At 48.8% G+C, this 12,235-nt stretch overlaps 1 protein-coding gene across 6 annotated transcripts in view; it reads left to right on the top strand.

The window, feature by feature from the left end:
* raraa (retinoic acid receptor, alpha a) overlaps positions 1–12,235 on the top strand; it is a 128,572-nt gene that overhangs the window by 90,184 nt on the left and 26,153 nt on the right. For 2 of the 6 annotated variants that reach the window (XM_079293444.1, XM_079293440.1), the window contains exon 1: positions 253–1,095. The exons of the other annotated variants lie outside the window; for them this stretch is intronic. In XM_079293444.1, coding sequence (XP_079149570.1) covers positions 918–1,095 — 178 coding nt within the window. In that variant the 5' untranslated portion in view covers positions 253–917. Of the gene's footprint in view, positions 1–252; positions 1,096–12,235 lie in introns of those variants that run through there. 6 annotated transcript variants of the gene reach the window in all.

Raw genomic sequence — 12,235 nt, 5'->3', positions numbered from 1 at the left:
AAAGAGAAAAGAAGCCTGGTGGAGGTGGAGCCAAAGCCCTCAGCTGCTGTGCCTTGTCACATTTTTTTGCAGAACATGATCGCCGCACGATCCGGTGTGGGAATGATTTAGGCGCCTCTCTCCGAATACAAACAAGGCGGTGCTGCTGCGCGTTTCAATGGGACTCCGGATACCGGAGAGCGGGGTCTGACCGGAGGGGGTGGGGGGGGGGGAGGAAGCCTCCGGGTTGTTGTTGTAGCGCACGGAGGGAGACCGGTTCGTTTACGGGGCTGACAGGAGTTCACACCACGGCGGGCGCAAACGGGACGACCGAGCGCAAACCCGAAAGGACCACAACTGCCACCGGACGGAATTTCCTCTCTGTGATATTTGCGCTTCCGTCCCGCTGGTGATTCCCCGTGTTGCCGACACGGACTTGGGAGATCTGTGTTCTTCTGTTCTCTGGGATTTTGACTCTCCTCTCTCTCCATGGTGTGGATACAGCTCTCTATCTGAGCAACATTCTAACGATATCTTCTGCTGAAGTTCTTCGGGTCGTCCGTCGCTATATTATTTCGTGCATCTTCCCCACCGCGTTTATTATTATTTTTGTTTTAATCGGACACCATGCAGACTGTTCTTTTAAATGATGTTTTCATACTGAGCGCAGCCGACTAGGCTCTTTCAGACACTGATCCACTCCACGCTTTGGGTTTTTGCGCCGTAAAGAAAGATGCCAAATGTTCAAATGTTCCCGCTGTGCTTGGATTTACCACCTTTACTTCTATTTTAATGCAGCTTCCCCCCCACTCCCTCCTCAGTTTCTACCTCTGCTGGTTTTTTCGTCTTCTTTTTTTTTTTACTGCGTGCGCTGACAAATAGTTCGTTTTTTGTTGTTTTGTTTTTGACAATAACCCCCTGCTGTCGTCCCGCTCCGTATGATGTATGAGAGCGTGGACGTGGTGGGACTGAATCCCAGCCCGAACCCGTTTCTAATGATGGATTACTACAACCAGAGCAGAGGATGCTTGATCCCGGAGAAAGGACTGGTGCCCGGAGCGCCACATCCCTACAGCACGTCCATCAGGAACCAGCACTGGAACGGCTCCAATCACTGTAGGTGCCTTTTTCCTGCCTGCTCAACTCATTTCACCCGCGTGTGTGTGTGTGTGTGTGTGTGGGGGGGGGGGGGTTAAAGCCTCTCTGGCCATGTGCGTTTGTATTTATAGCCTGGAGAAATTGCGTGTTTTCCATTTTAGTTATTTAAAAAAAAAAAATGAGTGTGATATTTATTACAAGGCCTGTAGTCTCTCGTTAACAGCCTGTTGTATCTCAATTATTCAACCCCGGTAATATGTGGCAAACAGCGTTGCATGTTCTCCCCACCACCTAGCTTCATAACTGCATTATTTATATATATATATATATATATATATATATATATATATATATATACTTCTCTCTCTCTCTCTCTCTCTCTCTCTCTCTCTCTCTCTCTCTCTCTCTCTCTCTCTCTCTCTCTCTCCCCCCCCCCTTCCTGCCTCTGTGTGCACCCTGACTGATTTCTTCTTTTTTTTCCGGAGAGACATCTGAGACTGTGGCGCTCTGATCCAGACCACGTTCTCCAAAGCTGTTGCGTTCCCCCAAAATATGCACTTAATACAAGCAAGGTTTCACAAACCATGCCACCGTTAACCCCCCCAGCGTTATCCCCTCGGTTAATCTGGATAGCTGCAGCAGCACGGCCTGAACTGGACACACAGCTGTCTACATGTGTAATGTGTCGATCAGGCCTCGCGCTAATTACCTGCGTTTTAAACCTCTGCTTAATATTTAGTAGGCGGGGGAAATAATTACAACACGCTGTTGAATATTGCCGTTTGTTTAAACACACATATGCATCTTAATATCTTAACAGAACAAACGGAGTTAGAATAAATATTTTTATTTCTAATAAACACAACCAGACATTATTGTTATTGGCTTATGTGCCAGGCAGGCGTTTCTGCCATGTCTAAAAATAGCATGTCAGTGACTATGCTTTTTAAAATGTGTGTGGTGGGTCAACCCCCGAGTCATGGCAGATCTCCGTTTATTGATACGGTATCTGCTGCAATAAGAGAGTTTTATTGCAACAACAAAGTATCACAGGGGCCGTTCCCATTCTTTACCTCAAAGGACGCCGCGCTGCACAAAGCTCCAGCAGGCCTTTATGGAACAGATAGCTCTGTTGTCTTTCACAGCTGAAAGAGTGTAAAAAGGCAGGAATCTCCACAGGCTCTTAAGGGCCAATTTCCTCCTCGTCTCCCAGACTATAGAAGCACACGACAAAGGGACATTTCTGACGTTTGGCAGCAGCAGCAACAAAACTGCTCCAAATAACCGGGTTCTGTTTGCGCCGCAGTCTCACCTTTTTTTTTTTTTTGCAGCTTGTTTTTCCAAGTCACATGAGATTAGACATTCCTCTCGACTAAAAGAACAAGTTGCAGAGCAGATACCCAGCGAGCTTCACCGTATTTATCGAGCTGACCCACTAAAGAGCTCTAGTAGCAGCATTGATTCAAACCATGTGAGGGAGACTGTGGGGGTTTGGCCCAGGAAAAGACCTCTGATCCCGTACTCGACTCCACATTGTGTTGCTCAACAGAGGAGTTGCAGTGTGTGTGTGTGTGTGGTGGGGGCCTTACTGCTTGAACGTAATTTTGTGCACAAACGGGGAGCGTTGGTGATGGTGGTGGTGGTGATGTTGGTGGTGGTGGGGTTTAGACCAGAGGCTCAAACATCCGTTAGTGTCATCATGTGGCTCAGAGGCTTATTGGATCACAGGGATAGAAAACAAAACAGAGCAAGAATTCTCTTTCTTTCACCTCCCGCTCTTAAGCAGGAATCCAAAGCAGTCAGGCTCAAAAGCACGAGTCGATCCCAAACAACATCTGCTGGCTTCATCTCTTTCTGGACTCTCTGTAAAATGCCAAACTTCACAGAGCGTAGTCTCATGGTATGTTATCCTCTGCACGTGGGTTGGGAAACAGACTGCTGGTGGAGTTTAACATTTTCTCTCACCCCCTCAGTGCTTTTCCTTTTTTGTCCTCTTCACATTGGGTATAACTATTCATTACAGACGAGCTCCGAGTACACTAAATAGCATCTTCGCTGAAGTAAACCGTCCTCCTGGACCCATTAAGTGGCCGGGCACGAATCCAGATCATATGGACGCTTCATCCCCAGTGTTATTAGTTCTTTAAAGATGCTGCCACTTTAGTGGTTTGACTGTTTCCGTCCAGCGGCTGTCGGCGCAGGTTTGTCCAGTCACGGCGGTGTCAGAGAGCTTATAACCTGGTTATTCAGAGCTACGATGCTGAAGCTTTACGGCTCTGTTCTCGCAGATTAAATGCACTTGATTTTTTCCAACGAGGGCCTGTCACAATCCTTACAGCAATTATGGGACTCATGCATGAAAGACTGTGCATGGCCTTGTTCACATGACTGTCACACGCTAAAAGAAATAAGGGGGTATGAAGGCAAGAGGGATTGCACAGTGGGCTCAAATGCTCACCAGCCCAGAGGCTTTTTTTCTCTCTCTCAGGCTGTCCACAGTACCAAAGAAAGCGGTCACCAGGGATTTCCATAGAGAGTAGACGAGGCAGACAGAAGGCCAAGCTTCAGCTAGTTTGTCTTCTGAAGGCAGGGCCTACCAAGTGGGCTGTTTGTGTGTGTGTCCTTGTCCGAGAGGGCAAGTGACTGGCAGCTTAATCTGACTCATGTGGTATTTAAGTGCGGAAGTCCTTTCGCCTAGCAGGAGACGAGGCCCAAGAAAAACAGATGGTATTTTATTGTTTTTCACTGCAACGGACCGAAAGAGCGGGAGCAATTTTGGGGCAATGATGAAGGGGAGGAAAGGTTGGATTTTTGGAGAGGAAAAAAAAAAGAAAGGTTGAGCTTTGCTGGTGAGGCGGGGACCCATATGGTTTCGCTTTTTGGCTTTTCTGAGCGGCTGCAGCATTAAGACGGCGCGGCAGGAGCGTCGCTAATTGTTTGTGCTGCTCGGCAGCAATGTGGAGAAACTGCGGGCGATGTGTTTGGACTTTGTGCAGGCCAGCAGATTGGTGTTGGCCTTGCGAAAGACCTGCGGATATCAATCACCCCCTCCCCCACCGACCTTTATGTATACACGCAGATTTTATTTGGCAAGCGTTCGCTGAGGATTGAGAAAAACATGAACAACAGAGCAGAAACAGAGAGAGGCTCGTCTTGTCCCCCAACTACTTAGGATTAGCCGGAGTACCGGCAGTGTCTGACATTGAAGGGAGGTTGCTGTCATAAACGGCTGCAGAAAAGATAATCTCTGAAGGTAGAACATAGAGTATCACATTTATTTTCTTGGTCAATCCACTCAGGAGTTATTGGCAAAGCTGCGTACAACATCCAGGCCTTAATGTTCCCGAACTGCAGTGTTTGTCCTTATTGTCAATGGCAAGACCCTGAGCCGTATGCTATTCTCCATATTGCCTTTCATGTCCATGGACCTCGGTTGCTTTCATGGACATGCTGATGAGAGAAGGGACCTTTCCTCTGCGGGACTTTGTAGATCCCGACTTGATGGAACTGGCAGGATGGATGGGATCGCATTGAGGCGAGGTACCTTGCTCTTCCAGAGAGGGGAAGTGTCAGGCGGTCTCCTTTTTATTGCGCCACGTCTGCCTGACCCCCTTTCAGCGAATGGTGACAGTGATTTAGGAGCCCGAACGCATAGAACGTCACAGAGAGGGCGTGTGTGTGCCAGAGAGAGAGAGAGAGAGAGAGAGAGATCAGTATGTCCACAGAAACACGCCTGCTTTCACCTTCAGGTGAACATCAATAACGCATTTTGTCATCAGGGTATGTTTGTAATGGCACGGGGGGGTGAAGGGAGTTCAACCCCGCTGCCGCCGCCGCTCTCCTGGAAAAGGCCGCAGGGCGGCATTTCACAACCGGCCGTCACTCGCTCCCAAAAACGGCACCTCGCCACCAACCTTCAAAAGCTGTTGCTGCTTTTTTTCCCCAATGCGATTCGTCGTGTACTAAGCAGAGATGCCCACCGCAGCGCGAGGTTACAAGGATCAGCAGAGATGCGTGTTTCTGTCCAGTGGTGTCAAAGTCGTTTTTTAGGACGGTGTAATAAGTGGGTGTGGTCCGTCAGCAAGCACAAACAATGCTGGAGCTGACTGCCAACTCTTATGTTCTCCCTGTAGGGTGGCGTATTGCAGCGTCACTCCACAATGAGCAGAAATTCAGTACGTTTTTGTCCGAGCGGTTTCTTTTTTTTAAATTTTTATTTAACACATGCTCCGACCCCAGCGATGGGCCCCAGCTTGTTTGTAGAGGGAATAAGCCTGGAGGCACCAGTCAGAGAGTACTGTACACCGCTTTGGTTTGACACTAAATCCCCAAACAAGGTTATGTGTACACTGCAAAGCCCACTTTGATGAACAAAGCAGGGCGGACTGAAAAGATCCAGGCAGTGTCATTGATTCATCGGGGCTTAAAGAAGGCAGGTGATTGCAGATATTGTGACATGGGGCCCGTAATCTCACAATCAATAATTACAGAGGCCCCCGTGTCTGCCCTGTTATACACACACACACACACACACACACACGGGGGTGGTAGGGAGGGAGCTCAAAACAGTTCAGGTTAAAGGGAGGCTCGGGTCTCTAAAATATTCATAGCTTCTTCATTTAAATCAATTCGGCTCTACGGGCGCAGTCGAGCGTCAACTGTCAGAAATTGAGCTGGGCCTGTTGTAATCACTTCTTTACTTATCTCTACAGATGGCTTGTTCGCAATGGGCTCTGCATGGCTAGCTCACCAGCACCTTGAAAGAGGGCTTTCTCTCTCTCTCTTTCCCCTTCCCATCTCTTGCCCTATCTCCATGTTTCATTGCCAACCTCTCATAATGGAACACACATAAATTCATCGGGGTATTGAACCAGGTACATTCATCACCCCAGAATTCATCTGTGAGGTATTTTCATTCCCAAAGTGTCTCCTTTCTCTCCCCCACTTTATCTCTCGCTCTCTCTCTCGCTCTCCCCCCGCTCTGTTTCCCATCTCCACGGTGGCATTCACCGCATGGCAAGCCCGAGCCGGGGCGGTCAGTGTCGCGATTCATCTTTAATGCTCGCCCGCCCTAATTTTTCCTCATATTTTACAAGATTTCCTGCCCTCCACCCCCCCCCCCTTTTCGCCTGCATCTGCTATATATAGAGTGATTACATGGAGTGTTGCCTTGTTTCATCAGGACCGCTGCCTCTGCTGTGCAGTCAGCCACTCTCTCTCTCTCTCTTCCTCCCTCTCTCCCTCTCAGGCCACTAGCTGTAGGCCAAAGCACACCAACATGCTCATCCCCCGTCTCCCCCCGGGTATCCGTGTTAGCGTCACGTGGATGACAACTGTGTACACCTCGAGTAGTTCACACAAACGCAACGCATAGGAATGCCCTCCTGTTGAGAGAGCGGGACAGCCGAGGAAATAGGGCACAGGTTAGCGCGCTAAAAATACAAGAGCCTGGCCGGGCCGCTGCTGTCTGGGCAAAAAATAGCACCGTGTTGCTGCCGTCTCGGTCAGCGTTGTTAACCGAGGAGCAACGGAGAGCGCTCTGCTCCGGCTCAATGTTTGTGTTTCGTGCAAGAAAAGAAAGGGAGCTCTGTGCAGGCAGAGAAGAAAAAAACAAAGCCCCCTCGGCTACAATCGTGCTTTTAATCGGGTAGCGGGCCAGCTCTGAAGATAGAAGGGATGTCTCAGTATATCAGATGATCTTACTGTGGTTAATAACTGGAGTCCTTATTTGCCTGCCTTTCATGATACCTCGGTGTTGGTGTCTTTGTCATGGCTCCCAGGGTGCACACAAGGGCAAGTTTGGAGGAAGAGAAGCCCTTTCTTGTACGTCTTGATTTATGGAAGCTTTTTTCTAAAGTAACTTTAGAAATCCATATTGTGTATCTTCTCCTCTCTGGTTCTCTCTCGTGTCGGCCCGGCTCAATCTGGTCCCACTTATAGACAGAGGAGCTTGATCCGTCTGGACCGCCACTGTCTGATCTTTCCCACAGCCCTCCTGAATCATTTCATATTCATTACGTGTCTTTGCTGGAGCCCGGCCTCTGACATTTGACTCTTAAAGGCCCACCTGGGACCAGGGACGAAATAGACTAGTGTAGTGGATGGTGACGGATAGGACGGCATGTTCGACTGACTGCTCGGGTTACGGCCCGCCTCGTCTCCCTCTAACCCCGTCTGTGATATCAGCATTGTGTGAACTGAGAGATGCCCTGTAGCCGAGCAGCTCCAAACATGCGTAGGTTAATAGAGGTGAGCGAGGAGAGACTGAAACAACGGGATCATGTTTGTTATGATTCGAGCCACCTTGTGTAAAAAGGGACGCGCTGTGACATCAAGCAGCCTCTTCATTCCACTGAAGCTGTAGTGTCTTATCAGGGCCATTGTTAGTGAAGTACTCTGTTTAGAGAGAGAGAGAGAGGTGGTTGCTTGGTAGATATCACAATAATTAGGTGGTCACGTCAGATGCTGAGGAGCACTCATTGTTACTGGCAGAGACAATGCACGGGGAAAGAAACTGATACAGAAGCCCTCAGGTTGACACGAGCCCTCCTCTCTGGATGAAACCAGACGCATGAATGCCTTTTCCTCATTCCCAGTCATCTCTTTTTTCAAAAGCCCTGCCGGCCCGGATGTTCCTTTAGATTTTGGAAAGGGGGGCGGGGCTTATAGGGAAATATGCAGCCGTGCAGCACTTGGGACCCAAGAGGGCACATTCTGTTATTCCGTGGGATTCTTAACAGCAACGCGAGGAAAGCTTTTTATAGTCAAAAAAACAAAAAAAATGGGCGCGTTGGAAAGCGAGAATGAGAATAAGTCATTTGTTCAACACTTCTGCTCAAGGATATGATTAGACGAGTCTACATTGTGTATTTTGTTTCCATTTCACAGTTGTGCTGTTGCTTTCCTTCCACCAAAGTCGTGGCGTGATTGTCTAAAAGCTTTATATTGCACACAAACGCGCCTTTTGTTTGCTGCTGCTAAAATGACAGCGGCGCGATCAAAGAGGACGCGAAGAGATGAAATCAGAAGCACAGGAGCCCCCTCTCCCCCCCCCCCCCCCCCCCCCCCCCCCCCCTCTCTGCTGCAGCTCCAGCCGGGGTGCTGACTGGAGAAAGGTGACGAACGGTTTGAACCAGAGTTGTCACGTCGCACGGTTTGGCGCCCTGTAGTGACCACCGCCCTCCCCTCCTGACACCGGCTCTGCCCTCTACCGGCTCTGCCCTCTACCGGCTCTGCCCTCGCGCCGTACGTGGCATGCCTTTTTAATGTGTCGCACTGCTGCCGCTGTGGCTGTATCACAATGGAGCTGGATTATTGTGTCTGGGCTGTCAGCACCTCTCAGCTGAAATAAAATGAGAGGGAGGGAGAGAGAGAGAGAGAGAGAGAGAGAGAGATCTCAGACTCCAGGAGAGTGGAAGGGGGGGGGGGGGCTCCAGGAGAGCTGGCATTTTCAAACAATAATCTCTGTGGAGCCTTTTCAGAGGGTTTAGTGTCATATTTGGCCTCTGGATTTTTGCCCTGGCTCTGCTTTGAATAAAAAGCAGTGGAGAGCGAAATGGAAAAGAGAGGAAATAAGGGAAGGGAGGCAACAGAGAGAGAGAGAGACTGGCTGGATGATGATATTATTAGTGTTCAAGTGCGACTGATGGAGCCTTGGCCTGCATCCAATGGCTGCCAACAGGCCAGCGTTGGCAAATTGAGTCTGGTACCAAATGACCTATATCCCTGTCCTGTTTAGCACGTTACAGCATTTGTCTTTATCGTGGCAATCTCTTATCCGTGCATCTCTCCTCTCGTTTCCTTATTTTGTATCAAGTGTCATGACGAGACAAAGGCCCCATTCTTCAGCAGTTTTTTAGTTTTTTTTGATTAACCTTAATGCGTGTGTGGCCCAGTTGTCAGTAAGACCTGTTTCCACTCTTGGCCTCATCACGTTTTAGCTCGCACAAGAAATTGAGCCTTTTTCTTTCTGCTATAGAGACGGTAAACAGTGAGGGCAGACAGAAGCCAACCGGTGCTTTTTTTACTTTGTACCTTTGCGTGCAAAGCTGCATGGCTGCCCAAATTTGGTCCTCCTGGCTACAGGCTAGAGTGGCAATGCTAATCTTCTCTGCCCCGTGTGAATTATGGAGCGGATGTAATGCAGCGATTAGACACGCACCGACACACGTGTCACTCTGGTGCAGCGGTGACCAGCTAGGTTCCCTTTTGCAGTCGGGGGGGGGGGCTGCACATGGAAGTCCAGCCTACAGTGCTGCTGCCTAACATGTCCACCCAGCCTCTAAACCTCTAAATCAACATCCACAGCTACGTTCACCATGAAGCTATCGAGAGAAGAAATCTGCCTTTCAATGGCTGGAAACACCAGGAAGAGATGCATGGGAATCCTGGTCAGCTGACTTTGAAGAGAAGGGAAGGAGGAACTACGGCTCCACCCCCTCCCCTCTCACCCACACACACACACACACACACACCTCTTCCCTAAAGCCTGCTGGGATGCTCCTTGGGCTTGACATACCCATCCCCACCTGCCCTCGCTGCTCAATGGGAAGCTCCTTCCCTGGCTTCCCCTGAGCTGGCTTACTTGGGACTGTTTGATCTCATTGTGGAAGCAAGTGAGCTCGCAGGCAGAGAGAGCTCCTTGATGCTGAGGGTTGGGGAGGTGGAGCAGGCTGCAGTGGTGAGGCTTAATAACTGTATTAACATCGGTGGCTCCCCCAGGACCCCCGCCTACACAGCAGAGGGGGGAGGGGGGTGTATCACTATACAGCTGCCTTCTCACACTTTCAATGCTCTGCCCCAATTTCTTTTTTCCCTTCTCCCGCTCTCGCTCGCTTTTGTTTTTCAGCTCAGTTTTTCAATTCTGTGCGCTTTATGACTCAAGATGCATAACACAGTCTCTTTATCAGTTTCTCACCCTCCCTGTCAGCCCGCTTTCTTTATCTCTCCATCTCTTCATTCGCTCTTCTTCTTTGTCTTTTCTCTAACACGTTCCCTTCGCTGTTTTTGTTCATTTCTTGTTTTTATTCGTCCCAGATTGGGAGTACGGTACTCTCTCCTCACCTGTGTGTGTCGCTATTCACGACAGGTCCCCTCATCCCTTGAATTATACAGTGGAAACTGTTGAATAATTGATAGGCCCCACTTAGCTTAATGGACAGAGTTAACTGGGAGAGGCGTGGGTTCCTCCTTGCAGAGGAACCTAGCCCCCCCCCCCGGGGTCATAACGAGGCCCCGGTCACAAGGCCGGGACACGGAGCAGTCAACAGAGGCCAGCTGAGGTTAACTGGACCCCAGAGGGTAAGGGGACAGGAGGGAGAAGTGGGACCGTTAACACCAGGCTCACCTGAGGGCTCGGCTCACGTTACTTCCACTCATTTTTTTCCGGCTAGTGTGTTCATAAGCGGCAAGCTTGCGAACATTTTCACACTCACTTGCAGATGGAGGAGGCATGCTTGAGTCTTTACGCATGGACGCACAGAGTATTTCGATGCGAGAGTTCCTTATGAATTATTGTCTTCTCCGGCAGTTTTCTCTTTGGAGGACAGAGAGTTGCAAATGAAAACTGTCCATGAAGTCTTTACATCGAGGGTGCATTTGAAGGCTTCGTATTCCTACAGAAATATGGAAACTTCAGTGATAATCTTGAGTTGCTGATAGATGGTGCAACGCATCATAAAACTCACGGATCGGATCATATCAGAGTCAGTGTAAACCATCAGAAATACAAAATGTTATCATTTTACTTTGTTTTAGTCATTTATTTTTTACTTCATAAAAACACAATTTTATTTCATGGATTAAAACAAATCTTGTCATTAGTATTTTTGATGATGTATTATAAGCTGCTTAGTGTAAACAGCTCATAATTAATCTCTAATATCTATTTATGTTGCTCTGACAACTTCTCCTTCAAACAACTGGATGTATTCAAGTTTCTCACCAACACTACATTTTACGAGATTACATGTGAACACATCATGATCACGTTATAATCTACCTTCGCCCCAATACTCATTTTCACTGAACAGAGCCTGAACGCATCACAATGTAACTGAACGGAACCTTCGTCGGTGACCAGAAAAGCATAAATGCTGAGTTCCTGATCGCATATTTCACTGAATAGTTCCGGATAACGATCGGCAGTAAAACTTTATTGCACCCTGTGATGGTTAACGTTAATTAAACTGTGTAGTTAATCGATAGTTCATATGCGTGCCGAACGGTGAGGGGCGATCCGTACGGGTCACGGATCAATAACGGTCCGTTACACCACGACTGATAAATGACAACCGTGACATTAAATCTGAAACAGTCAAACTGTATCCTTTTAATATCAGCAATGTATTTTATTTTCTATGAAAAAGGGACCTTGTTATTTTAAACTGACATTGTAGGGCGAGATCAACGTTGTCTCACTAAAACAGTCGTGTGTGTGTGTGTGTGTGTGTGTGTGTGTGTGTGTGTGTGTGTGTGTGTGTGTGTGTGTGTGTGTGTGTGTGTGTGTGTGTGTGTGTGTGTGTGTGTGTGTGTGTGTGTGTGTGTGTGTGTGTGTGTGTGTGTGTGTGTGTGTGTGTGTGGTGATCAAATAGCTCCCCTAAGGCTACATTGAAAGGTCAGGGATGCATGCAGGAAATTAGTGTCTGTGGGGGCACAGACAACACACAGACGGAGAGACTCTGGGAGAAGGGAAAAGCACAACCCATACCCGAGGAAGCTAAACATGTCCTTCATTAAATTTGAGTAACATCCCACTGCGCTCCCTTGATGACTCTGCCTGCTTTCGTCAGCCATCTTTCCAAAGCACGGCGCTAACTTAACCTCCCGGCGCTATCGACGAGCGTCTCACTTTTTATTTTCTATCTTTTTGTGCATTAGCGCTGACACTAAAGACAAATGAGTCTGCCTCTCCCCGCCCACCCGCTCTCCCTTCTCTCTGCCCAAATCTTCCACTCAGGAGCCCCCTGACGCCATGCATCAGACGGCTGAATCAAATGTGTGTCATCAGTCATCATTAGGGCGCATGAGCAGGAAAGCAGTGGCTGGCCCTTCATTGGTGAGCCTAAAGGCCCCGACACACCAGGCCAACGGGCGACCGGCTGCCAATTTCGGGCCGTCGGCGCGTCTTTGGTCCCAATTTTTTTTGCGGCACGTCCCG

Source organism: Melanostigma gelatinosum (assembly GCF_949748355.1).
Source record: "Melanostigma gelatinosum genome assembly, chromosome: 21".
Classification (NCBI taxonomy): Eukaryota; Metazoa; Chordata; class Actinopteri; order Perciformes; family Zoarcidae; genus Melanostigma; species Melanostigma gelatinosum.
The sequence above is the reverse complement of the archived record's forward strand: the minus strand, read 5'-3'. Positions and strand labels throughout refer to the sequence as shown.